Consider the following 22,677-nt stretch of genomic DNA (forward strand, 5'->3'; position numbering starts at 1 on the left):
AACCGGCTGGATCCAGGAGCAGACCTAGACGTCTATAGAAGAGAATGCTTGAGTCATCTTCAAGCCTGGTTGCTTGAGTTTATCAGTCGAATCTGACAGTCATTCAACATTCTCTCACAACAAATCAGTACTTTCTGTCATGGCTTCTACTTCATCTCTTTTATGTCTTACAAAAATTAGGATAGGCTCAGAGATGGGCTCTATTACCATGGAGGTGATAAGGAACGGTTTTGAGCCATGTCGATCTGTCCAACCGCTAGATCCACCCGTGTGGCTGGACTAGTCCTGCATATGATTCAGGCCTTAAAACTCAACATCTCTCTGAGTATAATGTAAACTTGATTAATTTTAAAATAAATGCTTCAACCAATTTACTAAAAGTCAAACTTAAGTATTCAAGTCACTCAAAGACTTAAGCTATGATTCAGGCCTTAAAACTCAACATCTCTAGAGTATAATGTAACTTGATTGATTTTAAAATAAACCTTCAACTTACTAAAAAACCAATCTTAAGTATTCAAGTCACTCAAAGACTTAAGCTTGGGTAGAGAGAGACAGAATCTCTTTCCTTTTTGATAATTGAGAAGCTCTTTGGTGAGAATCTCTCATCGTCATCACACAAGAGGCATACAAGGTCCTAGAAGATCATATACATGCATATATGCATGTCGTATGCCGATGGCATATACACCATAGTCATCACCAACCAATCAAGTGTTCCTTTGCCTTTGCTCGTCTATAAATAGACAAGATGGTAGCATCCACTGGACCACCAAGTGAGGGCTAACACACACACACTAAACTGCACACTAGCGAGTAGCGACTGATCAAGATCGAGGCATCATCATGTCGATGATCACCAGCATATTGGGCGGCCGCAGGCATCATCAGCAGCAGGGGCAGCAGCAGAAGGGCAACGGCGCGCGCACCGGCAGTGGCGCAGGCGCCGGCGGCGCGGAGACGGGGGCAGTGGAGCCCGTGAGCATCGACATCATGGAGCAGCCGCTGGTGGACGCGATCACGCTGGCGGCGTTCACGGCGCCGGCGCTGGGCCTGCAGCCGTTCGCGACGGCGAGCATGGACTGGAAGGAGACGCCGACGGCGCACGTGTTCATGGCGGACCTCCCGGGGCTGCGCCGCGACGAGGTGAAGGTGGAGGTGGAGGAAGAGAAGGTGCTCAAGATCAGCGGGCAGCGGCAGCGCGCCGCCGAGGAGAAGGGCGACCGCTGGCACCGCGTGGAGCGGAGCAACGAGCGGTTCGTGCGCACCGTGCGCCTGCCGCCCAACGCCAACACCGACGCCGTGCAGGCGGCGCTCCAGGACGGCGTGCTCACCATTACTGTGCCCAAGGACAACGACCGCAAGGCCTACGGCAGGCTCATCCCCATCACCAATTAATTACTCTATCTAGTCCCATTTCCATATAATACTCTATGATCATCACTTCCATTCCATAATATTTCTCTCTCTCTTTCACACCACTACGAATACTTCACTTACCAAGTTACCATATATAGAGTGTGATCGGATCATTATCACTGAATAAATATTCGTGGTTAGCTGATGTCTAGTAAGGACTTGTTTGTCTGAACTCCAATTCACTCCAATCCATATGGGTCGATGATCGAGAGGAATCGAGGTGAAAAAATAACTAATTTTTCACCTAATCTTTTTTCAGCCCTTGTAAATTGCGGTGGATTGGAGTAGAATCAAACAAGTCTAGAGAGTGTCATGGAGAGGGATGAATACAGTAAGTGATGATTTGCATTGTTGCAAGGTATATGATGCTTGCATATGGTGCTTGTCACCACTTGCACCAACTTGTTTGGCGAAAGACATTGTTCCGAGCATAACTTTGAGAATAAAGTCGAGTCTTTTGTGTGTGCCTTTACATTATTTGTCCTTCTTGATTATTCTTGTTCTTGATTCCTGGAGGCTATAGCTGAGGTTTCACATCCTTTTATCTCGTGAAACCCGCCTCCCACGAATCGCCGATCGCCGTTGCCCGGAGGACGGCGGCTAGCCGCAGCTACGATCGCCGCGCCGTCGTGGTTTGCTTCGGCACGATGTCACATCCTGGTGACCTTCAGATTCGCCCATCAAACATAAAGGATTTATTTAGAGGATGTTTGTGACTGCTCCACAAACTCTGCTCCACAAACTCCACCATAGAGCAGTTTAAAAAAAAACTGGAGTTTGTGTATTATCTCTCACAACTTTACCCTTTTTTCTCGAACTGAGTGCGTGGAGCTGAAACCGTTTGGCTAAAAAAACGTGGAGCGAAGAGTCCCAAACACCCCCTCAGGGTAAGAATTAGATGCTTCATGGTTCGTTTTTCCTTTTCTCAATTATTTTGTTTTTTTTAATCTACAATACAAACTAAAGCTCTAGTTATTTTTTTTCTCTAATTGTAGGGTTGCTGGCTTAGGATTAGGAATAGTTTGGCAGGGTATTTGGAGCGGCTCCGGCTATGTCCCAAGTGTTGCCAAACGGCCATCCAATAAACGACTCCTACCAAGAAGCATGGAGGAGTCCGTTTTAAATTCTATACTATGCAAGCGGAGCCACGAAAATATGATTTCTTCTGACACGTCCTCATGAATTTGGCACAAATTATAATAAAATTATCATTTAAATAAATTTTTGTCAAATGTTTTACAGAATGACTTCAGCTCTAACAAAGAAGTTGAAGAGCCCTTTTAAAACTGGTCTTTATAATCCGTTTGGTGCAACTTAGTTTCCTAGTGACTAGTGAAGAGTGTGTGTTTTGTTCAGCTCAACGAGCAACTCTACTAGATAGAGATGAAGCCATTTTGATAAACTATTTGGTATAACAAATTCTCATAATAAGAAAAAAAGAATAAAAGGATTATAATATCCTTTTTCGCAATCTCTCGTTCTTCCTCGTCTCATTCCCCACCGTTTTTCTCTTCTTTGTCTCTTTCTTTCTGACACACTAGAGTGCCCACGCCATCAACTATCCTCGTGCCCACGTGCTTCGCTCTCGGTGGTAGTCGAGCCCCACACCTTCTCCCTGTGTGGGGGCAAATCCGGCCTCTGCGCATGCTGGGGGCCACTTATGCAACAAGTGTGCACCAGCAGACACCAATATTTCTAACTTTATCTTCCATCCATTCCCTGTGAGAACAGGTTTTTAGGAGCTTCACCTGTGATGCTATCTACAAAAGATCCATTTGAAACGAAACAACTTGAAATAGTCCATGAAGCTGGTAGAGAAGATGTGCCAAACATGGTCTTAAATGTGCTAAAGTATTTGGGTTTGTATTGGTTGTAGCGCGGATTAGAGAACTTAGAGTTAGAGATGACACTTCAATCTATTATTTATAATTATATCTATGCAGAGAACTTGGATATTCTCTTGAGTTTTCCATATACTCCTTTCTTCTCAAAAAAAAAAACCTGTAGTTCTAGATACAAACCTAAATAAACACTTATCTAGGTTCATACTTAGAACTTCCAATCTATTTTCTGGAATGGAGGGAGTAGATAGCTTAGAGCTACACAAATTAGCTTTAAATTAAGGGCAAGAGAACCCCATGCAACATGTCTCCTAGGTTCTGTATTCAAAGATAGTCTAATCAAACCACACAAATTATGGACAATACCCGTCCAATTAATGTTTGTCTCATGGCAATCGAAAAGCTCACAGCCGTAAAAGAAGATAGATAAAAATAATAATCATAACTTTAACCCACCATTACTTATATTGCCCCACCACTCAAACTACTAATCTCCCATAAAGAGTCATCATGCTGTCTATGCACTTGCATGTCTCATTCATTCCGTTAAGTAATAATCACCACCCTTTCTTCATAATTTTATCATTCATGCATCATCGTCTCAATCTCAAAGTTCTCAACCATCCCCTAACCAAACTAGAATATCCTCTCTCATCATAATTCATATTTCATACGTGCTCGTTTTTACATATATATATATATCTAAAAATAAACCAACCAAACATCATAACTTGATGAATTAAAAAAGGGATAACAACAGAGAGCTATTTGTATTTCAGATGCCGAACTTTTTTTTTTGAAAGTTTCATGCAACAACTCATCATAACTCACAAGAAGTAATAAACATTTTTTTTAGCCAAACAATGACGAAATTACATGATGTTTGAACAACAACGACAACAATCAGAAACTTGAGATATATAAAATGTGTGAAAATAAATAAGATAAGAAATTAGAAAAAGAAGTAGTTCACCCTTTTCACTTCTGCTCCCTTCTTTCATCGCGACCACTGCTGCACAGTAAAAAATATTTCTTCCATCCAAAATAAGTTAAACAAACTTAAATTTGACTTAATTTATATAAAATACTGAAATTTATAATATTAAATAATTATTATTAGATTAATTACATATATATTTTTATATTAATCTTACTTAGATATAGACGTTATTATATTTTTTATAAATCTAATAAAAACTAAGATTGGATGGAGAGAGTACGGCTATATAAAACTCAAGACTACAAAATCGACGAAACCCCCCACACTGCCCATATAATCACATCGCGTCGGCGGGGCCATTGGCATTCCCACCGCGCCGCCGTCGGATCGACTGGGGGCTCGCCGCCGATGGGTTTCTTACGCAAGATCGGCAGCTTCTTGGGCATCTCGCGGGACGACGCCGACCACCCGGACTCCCCGTCCTCCGCGGCCGCCGCCGCGGAACTCCCACATGACAGGGCTGCTGCGGCCGCGGCGGCGCACGGGGCGAGGCGGGGGTTCAGCGTCCAGGTTCCCGTCCCCGTCGAGCGGCAGGGGCCCGGGCCCGTGCTGGTGCCCTGCCCGCAGGGGGACGGCGGCGTGCAGGTACACCCCCGGGAGATTCCTTCCCCTCTGCGATGATGGCGTCGGTTGTACTTGTGCTCCGGAGTCAACGGGATCTGGTTTCATGGAAAGGGCACCTTTCTTGTTCTTCTTTCTATGGTGCTTGTGGTGTGCTGTTGCGCTAGTATCTGGTAGCTCCGAGGTCTGGAGTTGGACTTGCTGGGATGGCTCCCTGAATTGCGGTGGGAGTTCGAGCCTTCACTGAATTGTTGATTGCTGGGCTTCAAGATTTCTCTTAGATAACCACATTAACTACTTGTAGATGTTTCCGTGTTAAACTCGTTTTGTGGCATGGATTACGGGGACTAGCTTATGCGAAAGTTACTAGTCCCCTCTGCCCAATTCAGTGCAAATGTGTAGAATGTAACAAGTGTGGGTAGTGGGTAGCACTATTAGCTTCTTGTTCTTTTTTCATGGATGTTTTTTCTTTTGTGAATCTGAATTATGGACTGAAAACTGAAGATAAGGAGTTAGCCCTTAGCGAAGCATCAAATTGGGTTACTTCCATGTTAGTTATGTGACAATCATTGTATGTCCAAGAGAAGTAGTTGAACACAATGGTGCATCTTATGACAGCTTATTGTGATGCAGTTTAGAAAACAATGGTACACTTCATTTTAGTGTCAGGGCCTCAGAGCTGCAAACTCGTGCTGCTGAACTTCGTTTGTATCATTTGTAGTCGATTAACTAAGAGAAAGATAGTCAAGGAAAATGGCCATAGATAAATTTAAGTAGGAACGACCTAATTCAAGCAATAACCAATGTCGATCACCGTTAGACCTTATGGTCTTCAGCTAGTGTTGCATTAAAAGTTGATGTAACAATTTGAACCCAAGTTTCTTTCACTCTACATGTGCTACTGTAGTGCTATATCTGTGGGTTGTTGCATGAGAAGGTATACATGCCATGTCTTACTTTTAATTACATGGATGCTAAATATCAGTAGTCCAGAACATAGGAGGGCCTAAGGTTGTGTGATTGTGTCTTTGTCCTAAAAATCCATTTGATTGATAAAGTATATCTTCAAACAGTATGCACTCGATAATTTATCTTGTTTCATCCGCTTGCCTCATTGTTGGATTCTGGTTATCTCAAAACTGATAATACCAAGCAATGACGATATCTGATTAAAGTAATGAACCATTTTACAAGTTTATCTGCTTCGTTTTTTATATCTCAAAACAAGTAGTGGTGGCGGTGGTGGTTGACGGCGGTGGTTGACACGGTGGCGGCGGCGGAGGATCTAGGACCAGACATGGCTGATACCAGGTTGTCGGAACTCAGGGATCGCAGAGAGTATGAGTGGGAGAGGGGAGGCCGAGGTTTGAATCCCCGGCATCGGGCTGGAGGCGCCGTGCTCGGCACCTGGAAAGACCGAGACAGGAAATAGTAGATGGGACGCCAGGGAGCGAGAGAGATTAACTCAATCTCTGGCTAATCTCTATTACTCCAAATTGTTCCACACATATACCAAATAGATAACAAACTTTCCTAAATCTAAGGGCTAACCAACTAGACTCAACAAACTCCAAATCAAATAATCTGATCCCTATCCAGCCAGCTGTAGCCAACTGAACCTGACGCCGCAACCTGGTGACCACGGGCTAGCTCGACCCTGTGCTCAGCCACTGGCCCGGTTGCGGCACTGGTACACTTGCTCGACCATAACATTATGGTTATCTACATTATTTTCGTTTGATGGAGTTCTCGTGCTTTTGTTGCTATCAATGATTCATTAGCTGATCTATGTGTATTGCTAAATTGTAGAGGTTTACAAAAGGTTGTTGAGATAGTTCATAGTTGGTTAATTGTCTGAGGTTTGACATTATGATTTGTAAATTTGTTTTAAACAACCTTTAAAGCTTGTAGCTGTGTATACCAATTTTCGGGCATGAGTTATCTGTGAATTCCTGCTTGGTTACAAAAATGAGAGGTGTTTGGTGGAACCAAACCTTTTGATTTGGCATTATGAGACACTGTCTTTTGCTGCCTGTTTGGCAACAAGTTCTTCATAGCACAGCAATTTTCAACCTGTATGACTATCTCCTCTTGTGGATTCCACAATGAATTTTCATAATACATTTTGAAAAGTAATGCTACATCAACTAATATTTCTATATTGTCAACCTGTTTCAAAGCACTGTTCTATTATTGTAGGACATAAAACTAGCAAGTGGGCATCTCTCCTACTACACACACATCTATCATTCAAGTAGTTCTGTAATTCCTGTTGTAGGACATGAAACTTGCAAATTTGATATTCAATACCAAACTTTAATTATATTAGTTCATCTTTTTGGGTGTATATTGCATGTTCCATGAATATTTTTGGCCCTTACAGAAGAAGGGGATATCTTGTACAAAAGGACTCGATATAGCACATTTCATGTTACATGTTGAAGAGCATCTGTGTATCTGTTTACCTAACAAATTGTGTTGTCTTATCTTTTTAAGTGTCACTATCATAGTAGGGCCTTGTTTAGTTCCAAAAAGTTTTGGGAAATCGACACTGTAGCACTTTCGTTTGTATTTGACAAATATTGTCTAATCATGGACTAACTAGGCTCAAAAGATTCGTCTCGTCAATTCCGACAAAACTGTGCAATTAGTTTTTATTTTTGTCTATATTTAATACTCCATGCATATGTCTAAAGATTTGATGTGACGGGGAATCTGAAAAATTTTGCAAAATTTTTTGAGAACTAAACAAGGCCTAGGTTTTTCCCCCTGCTTTCTTATTTCTTTATGGAATGGTGTGCCTATATTTCCGGTCATGTGCATAGATTGCATCAAGCTAAAATAGTCTTACCTAACACATGCCTTTCGGATGTTTGTGCTTTTCAGTATGTAATTGTATTTTGAGGAAAAACACGTAATTCCTTCAGTGTTGTCAGTTGTCTTAAATTTTACTGCTTGCAACTCTTTTTATCCAGTATTTCAAAATAGCCACTATAATTATGATCTGGTTCCTGTGTTTATCCAACCAGGGTTTTAGGTGGTATACAAGGAGGCTTAGGATCGATGAAGATGGCGACGTGGCTGATGAGTTCTTGGATGAAATTATCCCAGAAGACTCGGTCAACAACAACACAAGCCCAGTCGGAAGGTTCCAAGTGAAATATAACACGAAACCGACTCCAGCGCTGAGGAAGCATGTCATTGCTGTCGACGGTGACATCCGCCATAGCTTGGAACACCAAGGGCAACTGCGGTGGGTGTGAGAGTCTGAGCCCATATGCAATCCTGAGCTCTGATCCATCAATGCGCGCTGGGCAGACGTGTGGTTGCGTGCGCACAGGAGCGGAGCGAATGACCCAGGTTCCCCCATCTTTGAGGTGGACCTAGAGGTAGTTCATTGCTGATGTGTGTATCCATCATTCTTCGTTCAGTGTGTTGGTATGCCTGATCTCGAGGCGATTCAGACCCCTCTGTACCACTACTAGTAGCTGTACATTATTGAAGACCGAACGTTTACAGAAGTGAATGAGCCACCGCTGGACATGTTGAATGTGCTTGCCATTGCTAATGGAGCCACTGAAATACTGAATCCATGCATGGGATGATTTTGATTGACCATTCATTCATTGATGTATGCAGTGCGGCAAATCTGCGAGCAGACACCGATATGACAGACTGATGAAATGTGTGAATGTGTACCCTCGCCTTCAGTTTTCATCCCGACACTTGTACCTTGAATCCTGTTACAAGTAGAACGCGAGAGTACGAGAACAGAGAGGAATAGAATGAACTCGGGGGGTTTCTTTATTCATTGATCACGGGTATTTATACAGTCGGGGGGGAGAGGAAACTCTCGCCCCAAGTAAACTCGTGCCCACGATGAGTCGTGGGTGATATCACGGAGGTGGAACCGGTCTCCACGGGTACGTGCGTAGTCTTGGGTGATATCCCGTGGGCCGTCGTGGGGGAAGTCGTAGTTAGGATAGATTCCCGTAAAGGGAATCCGAGGAGATGAGATCACCCCGGAAAATATCCGTAACACTCCCCCTTGATCGAATCACTTGTTGAGATCAATGAATCGTATTGCTCCTCCAAAAATTCCTGTAGGATAAAAAACGAGGAAAAATACGTGTGTATATGTGCTATAGTAAAACTCCTTAAAACCGCTTGGGAAAAGAAGGAGAAAGTTATAGCACTTAATGATTGCCTCATTGTAAACTAATATGAGAAAACCTTTGCAGGAGAAAAACTCATGTTGTAGTTTAGAGGACAATATGTGTCTTTGATACTCCTTTAAAAACCCCTGTGGGGAAAACAAGGAATATGACACTCTTGTGTTAATATTATCTCATTAAAAACTCCTTATGAGAAACCTTGTGAGGAAAAACTCATAGAGAGAAAAGAGTATAATATGATGGTGTAGACAGGCCAATGTCTAGGAGATTTCTCCCCCTGAACTTTGCAAATCTCTAAGTCGTCGCATACCAATTCCTTTGACACATTTTTCAAATGAGGAAGCTGGTAGGGACTTAGTGAATAGATCAGCAAGATTGTCGCATGATTTGGTTTTCAAGATATCAATCTCTCCCTTTTGTTGTAATTCATGAGGATAGAACAACTTTGGAGAGATGTGTTTGTTGATATTGCTCTTGATGTAGCCTGTCTCCATCTGTGTAACACAAGCCGCATTATCTTCATAGATAATGGTTGGAGCTGTGATAGCTTTAAGACCACACGACTGCTGTATGTGGTTGATCATTCTGCGAAGCCAAACGCATTCACGTGAGGCCTCATATAATGCGACTATTTCAGAATGATTCGTGGACGTTGTTGCCAAGGTTTGCTTGGATGATGTCCATGATATGGCGGTTCCGTTTTGTAAAAATACGAAACCGGTTTGTGATCTGCCATTATGGGGGTCTGATTGATATCCAGCATCGGTGTATCCTATCATCTCGGAATTTGTTCCTCTTTGGAAGAATAATCCGAGATCCCTTGTGCCATTAACATATCTGAGGATCTGTTTTACTCCTGTCCAATGTCTCTTGGTAGGAGCGGCACTGTGCCTTGCTAGCAAATTCACTGCGAAAGCGATGTCAGGCCTGGTGCTATTGGCAAGGTACATCAGTGCTCCGACGGCACTAAGGTATGGGACATGAGGTCCTAGGATTTCCTCCCCCTCATCTTGTGGTCTGAATGGATCAGTGTTTAGTCCCAAAGACCGAACGACCATAGGGGTTTTGGAAGGATATGCTTTGTCCATATTGAATCTCTCCAATACTTTCTGGACATATGCAGATTGATGCACAAAGATTCCAGTTGAAAGATGCTCAAGCTGTAGGCCTAAGCAGAATTTGGTTTTACCCAAATCCTTCAACTCGAACTCCGTCTTAAGATGTTTGCATGCCTCATCAATATCTTGTTTGTGGCCGATGATATTTAAATCATCAACATACACCGATATGATGCAGAATCCCGTTTGGGATTTCTTGATGAAGACACATGGGCAATCATCACTGTTGGAGTAGCCCTTCTGCAGAAGGTACTCACTGAGTCGGTTATACCACATTCTTCCCGACTGCTTTAAGCCATAGAGTGATTTCTGTAGCTTTACACAATACATGTTGCGATTTGCGTTTTGATTCGGTATTGGGATTCCGTCAGGAACCTTCATGTATATGTCCGAATCGAGTGACCCATAGAGATATGCAGTCACTACGTCCATCAACTGCATAGATAGACGATTTTGTACAGCCAGAGAGATTAAGTATCGGAATGTTATTCCACCCATGACTGGAGAGTATGTTTCATTGAAGTCAATGCCGGGTCTCTGCGTGAACCCTTGTGCTACAAGCCTCGCTTTGTGTCTCACCACCTCATTGTTCTCGTTCCGCTTTCGGACGAAAACCCACTTGAATCCCACAGGGAATACTTGTGGAGGTGTAGGTATTACTTGTGAGAATACCTGTCTTTTTGTGAGCGAGGATATTTCTGCTTGGATTGCATCCTTCCATTGGTTCCAGTCCGAGCGCGTTTTGCACTCTGCCATGGTCTTAGGATCTGGATCATTTTCAAGGATTTCGGCAATCATTGCGGAGAAATATGAGTCGACAATTGTAGTCTTTCTATCAAATGACTCTCCAGTTTCTGCATAGTTGATGGAAATTTCATGGACCCTTTCCGATGCATCATCATTTCCCAAGATGGTCGCATCAGGGTATTCCGATGTCCCAGCATCAGTAATTGAGTGCACTGTTGATGTGGGATGTGAAGGTTGAACCTCCACTGGGTGTTTCTCAACATGAGGTTGAGCTACATTTACTGGATCAGAAGATTTTGTCTTCCGTTTCCTTTGCTTGCTAGAAGCTGTATCCGTGGAGATAGCCGTACTTCTCCCCCTCTTACTAGGGAGTTGAGTAGTTTTGTTTGGTACCTCTACTCTTTCCGGTACATTTCTCGCTGGATTATAGGATTTTGTAACACCCTTATAATCTGTAAATGCATCTGGCACGTTGTTTGCAATGTGTTGCAAATTTATGATTTTCTGAACTTGGAGTTCAGATTCTGAAGTACGTGGATCTGAGTTGGGTATGTCTGGGGCATCCCAATTGATTTCCTGGCATTGTTTGTGATGTGGTAAGTCTCCCCCTAATGCCGGGAAATGATCTTCATTGAAGATACAATCAGCGTACCGGGCCGTAAAGAGGTCCCCTGTGGTGGGCTCCAGATACTTTATGATCGACGGAGATTTGTATCCCACATAGATCCCCAGTTTTCTATGGGGGCCCATTGTTGTACGCTTCGGTGGTGAGATCGGTACGTATGTAGCGCAACCGAACTTTCGCAGATGGGAAATGCTTGGGGGATTTCCATGTACTAGTTGCAACGGGGACGTTGCATGGTATGCAGTTGGTCGCAATTGAATCAGTTCAGCAGCGTGTAAGACTGCATGACCCCAACATGAGGTTGGTAGATTGCAATTCTGCAATAGCGGTCTAGCAATGAGCTTGATTCTCTTGATGAGAGACTCGGCTAACCCATTTTGTGTGTGGACATATGGGACAGAATGCTGTACTTGTATTCCTAAGGCCATGCAATAGTCATTGAAGGCTCGAGAGGAAAATTCAGCAGCGTTATCCATCCTAATGGATTTTATTTGATGTTCAGGATGTTGCGCTTTGAGTTTGATAACTTGCGCAATTATTTTGGCAAAAGCATGGTTTCGTGTCGATAGAAGAGACACATGAGACCATCGTGTGGATGCGTCTATTAAAACCATGAAGTACCTGAACGGTCCCGATAAAGGATTTATCGGGCCACATATGTCCCCTTGAATGCGTTCAAGGAAGTTGAGTGGTTCAACTTTGATTTTGAGGGAAGAGGGCCTCAAAATTAATTTCCCTGTTGCACATGCGGTGCAAGTATAATCTGAGGATTGGGGAAACTTTGCATTGGTTAGCGAGTGACCAACAGAATTGCTAGTAATTTTTCTCATCATCCCTATGCCAGGGTGACCAAGGCGATCATGCCAAGTTTGGAATGCATTGACATTCTGAAAAATTACTTTGTACGCAACATGTTGTACGGGTTTTATGTATGAATAGTACAATCCAGACGAAGTTGAGGGAATTCTTTCGAGAGTATCTCTGCCATATCCGTTATCCTTTGTAATGAGGAGGAACTCCTCATTATTTTGGTGATGGGTTTCGATATGATACCCATTTTTGCGGATATCTCTATAACTCAATAAGGTACGAGTTGAATCAGGATACAGAAGTGCATCCTCGATTGTAATCGTTGTACCCATAGGAAGCGTAATAATGGCTCTTCCAGAGCCTGCTATTACAGCATCGCGTCCAGCGATTGTTAAAACATTTCCTTTGCTCTTTGTGAGAGTTTGGAAATATTTTATTTCCCGGAGTATAGAGTTAGTGGTGCCACTGTCCACTAGGCACATTTCCTCATCCATCGGATTGACTCCCGTACAATCTATGAAAATAGAGAATATAAAAGAGAATGAAATTCTCAACATGAATATATATGAAATATAAACATTTATTGATGTTGAATTGTGCATAAGTCAATGAACATCAAACAGAGTGTAGCAAAAACAAATTGTCAATTATTACAATCCCGAAGGCGAATGATGAAATTAAAATTTCAAATGACTATCAATCTAGTTGTAGTCGCCGAACAGATCATCAGAATTGTATTCAATGATCATGTTGTTGGTGGAGTCATTTGCCATGCCATCAGGTGGAAGAGGCGCCATTGTGTTGCTCGGTCCCGCTGGGGCGGGGTTGGAACATCCGGGGGCTGCCAGATCGTTGAAGTGTGCTTCAGACGGTTGTCCACCTTGGTTGGAGCGTCCTTGGTTGGAGCGTCCTCGTCCCACGGAATGCAAGTACAGTTCCACAAGGTGCTTAGGGGTGCGGCATTTCTTAGTCGGGTGGTTGTAGCAACCACACTTTGTACAAGTTGAGGACTTGTCTTTTGACTTAGAGTTGTTGCCTTTGCCCTTAGTACCTCGAGGCTTACGGGGTCCCTTGCGCTTGTTTTTGCCTTTGGAGGATCTAGGATTGCCATTTTTGTTGGCATCCTTTGGTGTCTGTTTCTGAGCATTTGCATGTACTTCGGGCAAGGGCTTGGCACCGACAGGGCCTTGATTGGAGTTCCATATGAGGAGCTCATTGTGCCTCTCAGCCTGAAGTAATGTTTTAATGAGATCAGAATAGACTGTGAATCCCCTCTCACGGTATTGCTGTTGGAGGATCATTTGAGCGGGAAGCATGGTAGACAAAGTCTTTTCAATTTTCTCCGCATCAGATGGCTCCTTTTCACAAAACCTCAGTTTGGAACTGAGTTTGTGCATGGCATGGTTATATTCATTCACAGATTTGAAATCTTGAATGCGGAGGTGGTTCCACTCATGAGTGGCCTCCGGGAGAATAACTGCCTTTTGTTGCTCATACCGCTGTTGCAAAGCAAGCCAGAGAGCCCGTGGGTCCTCTTCCATCAGATATTCAGCTTTGAGATCTGAATGGATGTGGTTCCTTATTATGTATAAGGCATGGTACTTGGATGGTTCAGACAATGGAGCATCTCCCTGTTTGGGAGTGTCAATTGCCCTATACATTCCGCGTAACGATAGACTCACTTTGAGATCCATCGCCCATGTAGGGAAGTTGTGTCCATCAAGAGCTAGCTCGGCAAATTCCTTCTTAGAAGAAACTTGGGCATCAGACTCTTTGGTGGCCATTGCCTACATGTTTATTTGCATAATCTTAATTAATTGCGGGGTTGTAAAATTAACAAGAATGTAATTGCATATTTATATAACAATGTAAAATTGTATATGTAAAGCAATGTAAAATTGCGTATGTAAGACAATATAAAATTGCGTATGTAAAGCAACGTAAAATTGCGTATGTAAATAACAAGGTAAACTTGTTTATGTGTAGCAAGGTAAACTTGCATATGTTTTATGGTATTTTGATTTCTCATTTTGTGGAACATAGGTAGTCACCATGGAGGTGTAGACCATTTTATATTTTCACTTTGGGATGTAGTCCTTGTATGTTTATTATTAAATTTGGGAGAGCACTTTGAGGAATAAATCCCGCAGTAGTATGAGTACTACCTTGTGGTCGCCAAAATAATAATAAAGTAAGGTGACATCTAGTGAAAAATAATATTCCAAATAGGGAGAAAAATTGACCATAAAAATATTTACATATATACATGTGATAGGGAATTGTAAAGACAAAACGCGTTCGACATGTAAATTCTCCATTCATAATATGATTGCGGAATGTAAAAATATTTACAATGCAATATATACATCAGTGTCTAAATTTACAAGAAAATTAGACTAAGAAACTGATGTAATTTAGGGAATGAAAAATTGCTATGTAAATAAATAAATAAAATTAGCTAATGCATAATAATAAAAAGCCAATGATAACTGGCCCAGGCTGAAAGCTCGCAGGCCCCAACCTGGGCCTGGGCCACCAATTTGGCCCAATTGGGGGGGGGGATTTGGGCCATATATAAGGCCAGGGGCTAGGGTTTCCAAACCCTAACCCCCAGCCTCCCAGCCGCCGCCGCCAGCGCCCTGGCCAGGAGGGCCTCCAAGCCGCCGCCGCCGCCAGGGGGCGCGCCCCTGCGTGTGGGCCCGCGGGGCCACCTCGTGCCGCGCGCCCTTGTGGGGCCAGCGCAGAGGAGTGGCTGGCCATTCCGGTCGGGGCACAGAGGGCCGCGTCGTCGCGAGCTTCGCAGCCGCGGGCGGAGTCGCGCGCTCGCCGAGGCCGCCGCCGTCGTGCCGCGTGCCGCGCGTGGGCCGCACCGTGCGGGCGCGTGGAGAAGCCGCGGTCGCGGGGCGAGGCCGCGTCGCGAGGACCGCCTCGGCCACCGGCGGCCGGGCCGCGCGCGGGGGAGGTCGCGCCGTGCGGAGGCGAGCCGCTCGGCCGCGCAGGCCGCCTTGTGCCGCGCGGCGCGCGTGGGCCGCGCCGTGCGGGCGAACGGGAGCCGCGGCGCCGGGTCGCCGTGCCGAGGCCGGGCGTCGCGCGAGGCCACCGCTCGGGGCAGGCCGCTGAAGTCGCGCGGTGGTCCGTCGAGTCCGCGAACGGCACCTCCTCCCCCTCCCCCTCTCCCCCAGTGACGTTCTCAAGCCGGGGGAGCGCGTCCCCGAGCCGATGGCCCGTGGGGGACGCTGATCCACGTGCGGCGGAGACGCGGGGGTGGAGTTGGTGGCGGCGGTGGTGGAGCAGCGAGCGCTGGGTCGACGAAGTACGGCGGCAGACGAGTCGGCGCCGACATCCGCGCCGCGATTGTTGGTGGAGACGGACGGCGCGGAGGCGGGCTGTGCGCAGCCCGCTCAGAAGACGGCGTCGGCGTCGGGTACCGAATCGGCGACTGCGGCTCTATGCCCAGTGACAGCCATTGGCTGGCCACCATGGATGGTGGCGGTGGTGGGCACGGGCCGTCGCCGTGGAGCGGGCACCGAGGCCGGGGTGGAGCCGGCAAGGCGAGGACCGGCGCTGGAGGCGCCGGTGGAGTTGGTGCCCTCGATGGTGGCGCCGCGGGCGGAGCCGCGGATGGCGCCGCGGGCGAAGCCGTGGACGACACCACCGAACGCCGTGACGGAGGGCCGACGTTTGCATGTCGGTTTCCCCCGAAACGACGTCGTACAGGAAAACGCCCGGGGTTCCTGTTGAGATCACGGCGTTCGCCACGAAAGCGATAGCCGCGAGCCTCGCCAAGGAGTTCCCGGATGTCCTCCAGTAGTTCCGCCTGAAGGCGGTTGTTGCCAAAGTGTGTGCCCAATGTCCGGGCACGGTTCATCGCCATCCAGACGATTTGGAGGATGAGAGAAGCCATTGAGGCAGGATTACGGCGAGGGAAAGGCATGATTCTACCTTGGGGTGATGCCCTAGGCGAAGGTCGATCCCTCGACGGTGTTCTATCCAACCGAGCTATTCCCCTCTGGGGCAGGGGAGAGCGATGTGCTGATAACGTGTTACAAGTAGAACGCGAGAGTACGAGAACAGAGAGGAATAGAATGAACTCGGGGGGTTTCTTTATTCATTGATCACGGGTATTTATACAGTCGGGGGGGAGAGGAAACTCTCGCCCCAAGTAAACTCGTGCCCACGATGAGTCGTGGGTGATATCACGGAGGTGGAACCGGTCTCCACGGGTACGTGCGTAGTCTTGGGTGATATCCCGTGGGCCGTCGTGGGGGAAGTCGTAGTTAGGATAGATTCCCGTAAAGGGAATCCGAGGAGATGAGATCACCCCGGAAAATATCCGTAACAAATCCGATGGTAACGGAGTATTATCATCTTCCTCCTCTGCCCTGGCCGCCTTCGCCCACGCCACACCATCTTCCTTCTCCGCCGCCCTGGCCGCCTTCGCCCACGCCATGTCACCGTGATCCATGGTTTGCGTGGCTTCCTCGCAGCCAGCAGGCCCGTGTTTCTCTATAGTAAATTGCACGGCCGGTAAGTATTACGTGGTTTTCATTCAGGTCCCCAAACTACGAAATCGCACGTCTGGCTCCCTAATGTATTTAAGTGATTTCATCTAGGTCACCAAACTACGAAATCGCACGTCTAACTTCCTAATGTATTTAAGTGATCTCATCTAGGTCCAAAATACACATATAAGAGGGTTAGAAGCTGACATGATCATCCACATGAATATTATTTTAGCACATGACCCCTGATTTAAGTCCACGCGTGCAGCCGCTGGCTCGCTCTTGCTCACCATCACAACGCCCGCGACATACGACCTGGTCATGTAGGGTTACGCGAGTGAGTGTAACACCGATGACCGCAGACCAAGCCCCTCCCCTCCCATGTCTACCTCACCCTGCTCGGCAGCGTAACCAGCCGCCATTGCCGCCTACATGACCAGGTCGTATGCCGCGGGCGCTGTGATGGTGAGCAGGGGAGAGCCGGCGGCCGCACGCGTGTGCTTAAATCAGAAGTCATGTGCTTAAATCATATCCATATGGATGACTATGTCAGCTTCTAACCCTCTTTATGTGTATTTTGGACCTAGATGAGATCACTTAAATACATTAGAGAGTCAGACGTGCGATTTCGTAGTTTGAGGACCTAGATGAGATCACTTAAATACATTAGAGATTCAGACGTGCGATTTCATAGTTTGAGGACCTAGATGAAAACCACATAATACTTTAAGGACCGGCCCAGCAATTTACTCTTCTCTATATAATAGGACTTCTAACGTGTTTGGCTATAACAAGACTTTGTTTCTCTTAAATAACAGGATTCCTAACCTTTGTTTTTCTTAAATAAGACTTCAAACAATTATAATCGGCTCTAATAGTATTTTATTTCTTTCTTTAATCTATTTCAATCTTTCCTTTTTTAAAAACCAACTCTTTATATTCCCCCAAATCAAACGCCGACCTTCTAGAAAACACAATAATATCTCCACCTGATTGACCTCACGGGTGGTAGTTCTCTTCTTCCAAAATTCCCTCACACCTAGGTCCAATAGCCGGCGCCCGGTGGCCAGCCACTTCGAATCGCCTCAAGACACCGAAGCGGTGGATATGCAAATCGTCCCACGATCTATTCTTGGGGTCGGCAGAGTTGGCTCCGATCTGCTTCGCTTGTGCCGGTGCTGGTGCCCTCCAGGGTTTGCGAGACGAGATGCTCCAGTCATGGCGTCAGTATCAGCTCATCTAAATCTGGATCGTCCTTCACATATGGATCGTCTTTCTAGGTCTGTTCATGCCTCCTTTCGTTTGTCTTCCCAACCTGTTTCGTTAATTCGTTATAGTCACGCTGAATTTTTGGATCTAGATTCCATCTGTTATATAAGGTTTTTGAAAGAGAAAGGAAATCTCTTTGACCTCTTTACTCCAAGCGAAGCTCACCCACCTAGGGGGAAAAAAAGAACTGATATTATTGTATTAGAGTTGCTACGGGTTGAAAATTATAGAAACTATTTTCAATCTTGGTTACCATTTTAATACCGACGGGTTATTACTTTGGTATTTGACCCTTTATGTTGTTTTGTGTTAGGTCTATTTACAAACCTTGGAGTCTTATCCCATTTGCCTGTAACACTACCAAATGCATGGACACAGACAATCTGAGGACAAAGGTGACTGATGAGTCAGAGTACCACCCAACAGTGGATGGTATATATTTCACAAGTGTCCTAACAAATAGCAGCCACCGTGATGGCGCTATATACAATAATAAGCTTATACAGAAAGAATTTTTGGAAGTTGATATTGCTGACTGTGCTGAGAGTAAGTCAGTAAGTGGTCCAAATGACCAAATCTCTTTTGCCATTTTTTTTTTATGGATTCTCAAATGATTATTTTTTTTGGCAATTATATATTGATGAATATATGCGCAGACTTATTTAGCTTTGTGGGGGTGGGAGAGCCCCGTGATCAGAGTTATTTTGCCAATTTAGATTGGAACCTTAGTCAGCCCAGGTTGGGTTAGACTTGGGCAGTCCAAATTGGATCTAAATGGCAAGATTTTGTGCATATATTCACAATATTGGCTTGTGGTCATTGTTAGACTAGATGCTAAACACTAGTTAGTTGGCACCTGTTAGTGTCTAAAATAGTTTAACCGTGATTTGGCCATTTAATTTATCATTTACCCCCTACAGTATAAGAGAAGGGTCACAAGCATATCATGCTGATTGATCACACAGCCAACTGAGCCCATGTTATTTGTGATTCTTTTAATTTCTTGAAGAGTTTTGATAAGTTGTGATCATATATAATTTAATCTGATTACATGCAAGCCCTAGAGCCCTGGTATTCTGAAATATTCAACCTCAGGTTTTGTGAAACAGTTTAAATTTTTCCATGCATACATTGAGTTAATTGACAATATTCTTTAGATGGTTCTCTGCAACTCAGCACAGTATGTATGGCAAAGAATGGTTGCTCTTTGTAATGTGCTCATTTCTCTGCATTATGAAGTAGCAAGTGTTATATAATATGTCATCTTTGGTGAAGCTCGGTTGGAGCCAATGATGTTCTCGAAGCCCACGGAAAGGTGCTTACCCGATGCGGAAAATTGTATGTACCATTTTCCACAACAGATATTCCAATTTTTCTCGGTGCGGCTGTCCAAAAGTCCTATCAGCAATGGCCCAATACAATTATATGGATACATAGCAGCACGGGATGAGAGGGATGGCATGCTTAACTATGTTGTAAGTTATAGCAGGGATGATCCCATCGTCGTGCACCAGGTAAACTTTTATACTTATCTGTGATTATCATAAGTTTTTGTTTTTGGGAAAACACAGGTGAGCTGTATATCATTATATTAAGAAGAAAAAAGGGTAAGAAACCGTTACAAACACACACACACCAACGCCCACTCACAAGTCACACCAATGTCAGAATACAGGCTTGCCTTGGTTCCAAAACAAAAAATGATCTCAACCTAGGAACAAAGACTCACTGGGCACCAGGGCAGCCAGGTAGGATATACCTCTGGCCCTAAACCCTACAGCCTCATTTCCTCATTGGCTAGCAACAAAGCTCCAAGCTGATTTGGTGAGGCCCCCATAAAAACACAACAATTTTGATGGTTCCAGAGTGCCCAAGCCCCCAAGATGATAATGGAATTCAAGCCTGGCCGCTCGACGAACCCGAAGCCTCCCCCTTCTTCTGCTCTCTCTCTCTCTCTCTCTCTCTGGCAGGCGAGCCACTGCTCCTTGGTGAAGAGAAGCTTGCCACTGATGGTGACTGGTTCGGTGGATGGTGGCTGGCCGCGGTTGTCGACGGCCTTGAGGCCACCCACCGAGTTGTAGAGGTCTATCAGCCTAGGCTTTGGAGGTCTGAAACAAGTCTACCGAGTTCTGGATGGCGGCAAACTTTTGTCCAAGCCACCAGACTCATATCCTTCTTTCGCTCCGAAGAAAGCCTCTTGGAATTTTATCAGTTTCCTTGATTGTCAATGGTGGAAGATCCATGGGCATGGCAAAGATAAATTAGCATGGAAGTGAGCACAAATTGCACTAAAATTCTTCGGCCAACCTTAATTGAACAAATAATCTTTTCCTTTCATTTTATGCTTATGTAGATGCTAATGCCATGAGACTAGCCTTTATAAGTATTACCTATTTTCTACTTATTTTTATAACTGAAATTTCACATTTACTCCTATAATTAGTTTGAGTTGGTGTCATTGGTGGCTCTACCTTGAGGATCTTATGTTGGTGGATATGGGTGTATTTGTGTATGCAAATTCATTTGCCTGCTGAGTATCTTATACAAAATGTATAGCTGCTGATACGATGTAAATACTATGTGCAGTATTCATATTTATTGTTGTTAATGCATTATAGTATCCTAACCATTGTGTTACTATGTTTCATTTTGACATAATAATTTCTGTTCGCAATGTATGTTTCTGGAACTTGAATGATTTTGTTTCCTAAAACTTCAGAATTTATGCTATTGTCTATTTGAAACTGTTGGCACATGATTTGTAAAGATAGTATCTAGCTGTAGACATCTCTTATTTTGGTATGTAAAGCTATTACGTAATAACAGCATTTTTTTTTTTGCAGGGTGATCTCATTGAAATGACTGGCCCCAAAAGATGTATCTCAATGGATTCCATTGTTCTAATAGAGTTTGACATGAGGATTAAGAATGAAGCGCTGGAGGATGATGATCAGCAACTGATTGATGGAGCCATATCATGTTCATGCTACAATTATATAGCATGGAAACCAGTAGTAAATCGCATTACTGGCAGTTCTGGAGCTGTCGACGTATCTTTAGCTGTTGTTGAGCATGCGGTGGAAGCTACAATAGAAGTTGTTATATCACAAGTACTGAGTGGTTTAAATTTATCTTTAAGTTCTTTTGTTGATGTTATGGATGTCTACGAAGAAATCAAGCTTTTTAATGGCAAGATTGGTCAGTCAGGGTCTCTCAGAAGGTTTGTTGTTTCTGTTTCACATGGTACTACGATGCTCTTGATGTTCAAGTTAGGTAACAATGTGCAAGGCAGTCTACATGGATGTGCCAATCGACAGATGAAGTTTCAAGCTAAGCTACATGGACATGCCAGTCAACAGATAAAGCTTAAATTCGCTACTATTTCGGTGAAGGTGACTTGGTCCACTATTGTGGACTATGTGTCATCAATTAGTATTGTTTAACTGCGTTAATCTTGTGCTAGACTAGATGGATCTGTACGGGTTTTTTTTTGTTTTTTTTTTAAAGGCTGCACTTCTATGCCTATTATATGTATACTAGCAAAATTGCTCGTGTGTTACAGCGGTTTAGTTAAAAGCATATTATTCAAGATTTAGGTCTAAAAGAAATGATTGTTTATGTTAAAAAATCAAATTTTATTTAGAGTGTGAACACCCGTGGCTGTTATGGTTTTTCTCCTCCACCTCAGTGACCTCAAACACCACCACTATCTCCTCTAGCTCGTCTATGCAGACCCTACGTATTACCTCCGCACCTTCTGAAGTGTGCTCTCCCACCGTGCCAATGTGATGTAGGGACAGGATGCCAATGTGATGTAGGGACAGGGTGTCATTGTCACCTAGGCTATGTCACTACGAGGTCTCACAATTAGCTACACTAAAGAGCTCAACTAGGTGAAGAAACTAAACTAGCACAAGCAAGACAAGCTCTGAAACTAATTACACAAAGAAAACTAAACTAGCACAAGCAAGACAAGCTCCGAAACTAATTACACAAAGAGCTTGTTACAACTAGTTTGCGAGAAAGTAGATAGAGAGGATGTGATCTTTATTCCGTCGCGTAGGGGATGAATCAATCCCCAAGATATGAACCAATTAATCATCGGGAGAATGCCAATCAAACACAAATGAGATACATAATTTTTCTCCTGAGGTTCATGTGCTTACAGGCATGCTAGTCCCCGTTGTGTTGACCAACACTTGGTGGTTCACTGGCTAAGAGGTGTTGCACGAACCTCGTCCTCACGTAAGACACCGCAAGAACCTATTCACAAGTGTGGTAGCTCAATGACACGAGCAATCTACTAGAGTTGCCTTCGGTGCTCCTTCGAGTAAGGCAGAACCCCTCACAATCACCACGATCAGAGCCGGAGACAATCACCAACCTCCGTTCGACAATCCTTGCTCCTCCAAGCTGTTTAGGAGTCGACAAACTCCAAGAGTAACAAGCGAATCCCTCAGCGAAACACAATCACCAAGTGCCTCTAGATGCAAACACTCAAGCAATGCACTTGGATTCTCTCCCAATCTCACAAAGATGATAAGGATGAGTGGGAGGGTATTGGCTAGGCTCACAAGGTTGCTATGTCAGTAAAAATGGCTAAGAGAGTG

General features: G+C 44.5%; 4 protein-coding genes across 4 annotated transcripts; 3 read left to right on the forward strand and 1 right to left on the reverse strand.

The window, feature by feature from the left end:
- LOC8055079 (18.9 kDa heat shock protein) lies at positions 721 to 1,891 on the forward strand. Its single transcript, XM_002451416.2, has one exon. The coding sequence runs from the start codon at positions 847 to 849 to the stop codon at positions 1,396 to 1,398; it is 552 nt and encodes a 183-aa protein (XP_002451461.1). The 5' UTR covers positions 721 to 846; the 3' UTR covers positions 1,399 to 1,891.
- LOC8055080 lies at positions 4,508 to 8,447 on the forward strand. Its single transcript, XM_002451417.2, has 2 exons — positions 4,508 to 4,845; positions 7,851 to 8,447. Exons 1-2 carry the CDS (start codon positions 4,609 to 4,611, stop codon positions 8,082 to 8,084), a joined length of 471 nt encoding a protein of 156 aa, XP_002451462.1. The 5' UTR covers positions 4,508 to 4,608; the 3' UTR covers positions 8,085 to 8,447.
- Positions 12,998 to 14,080, reverse strand: LOC8055081. Its single transcript, XM_021458923.1, has one exon. It carries the CDS (start codon positions 14,078 to 14,080, stop codon positions 12,998 to 13,000), a length of 1,083 nt encoding a protein of 360 aa, XP_021314598.1.
- On the forward strand, positions 17,756 to 21,709 carry LOC110434940. Its single transcript, XM_021460000.1, has 4 exons — positions 17,756 to 18,078; positions 18,381 to 18,613; positions 19,343 to 19,581; positions 20,911 to 21,709. The coding sequence occupies exons 1-4, from the start codon at positions 17,906 to 17,908 to the stop codon at positions 21,508 to 21,510; spliced, it is 1,245 nt and encodes a 414-aa protein (XP_021315675.1). The 5' UTR covers positions 17,756 to 17,905; the 3' UTR covers positions 21,511 to 21,709.

This window comes from Sorghum bicolor, chromosome 4 (genome assembly GCF_000003195.3).
Source record: "Sorghum bicolor cultivar BTx623 chromosome 4, Sorghum_bicolor_NCBIv3, whole genome shotgun sequence".
Lineage (NCBI taxonomy): Eukaryota > Viridiplantae > Streptophyta > Magnoliopsida > Poales > Poaceae > Sorghum > Sorghum bicolor.

Excerpts from the sequence above, each read along its gene's own strand:
- LOC8055079 (XM_002451416.2), top strand. The coding sequence starts at position 847 with ATGTCGATGATCACCAGCATATTGGGCGGCCGCAGGCATCATCAGCAG.
- LOC110434940 (XM_021460000.1), top strand. The coding sequence starts at position 17,906 with ATGCAAATCGTCCCACGATCTATTCTTGGGGTCGGCAGAGTTGGCTCC. Across the intron at positions 18,079-18,380 it reads CATATGGATCGTCTTTCTAG|GTCTATTTACAAACCTTGGA; the intron begins GTCTGTTCATGC and ends GTTTTGTGTTAG. Across the intron at positions 19,582-20,910 it reads ATCCCATCGTCGTGCACCAG|GGTGATCTCATTGAAATGAC; the intron begins GTAAACTTTTAT and ends TTTTTTTTGCAG.
- LOC8055081 (XM_021458923.1), bottom strand. The coding sequence starts at position 14,080 with ATGGCCACCAAAGAGTCTGATGCCCAAGTTTCTTCTAAGAAGGAATTT.
- LOC8055080 (XM_002451417.2), top strand. The coding sequence starts at position 4,609 with ATGGGTTTCTTACGCAAGATCGGCAGCTTCTTGGGCATCTCGCGGGAC. Across the intron at positions 4,846-7,850 it reads AGGGGGACGGCGGCGTGCAG|GGTTTTAGGTGGTATACAAG; the intron begins GTACACCCCCGG and ends TTATCCAACCAG.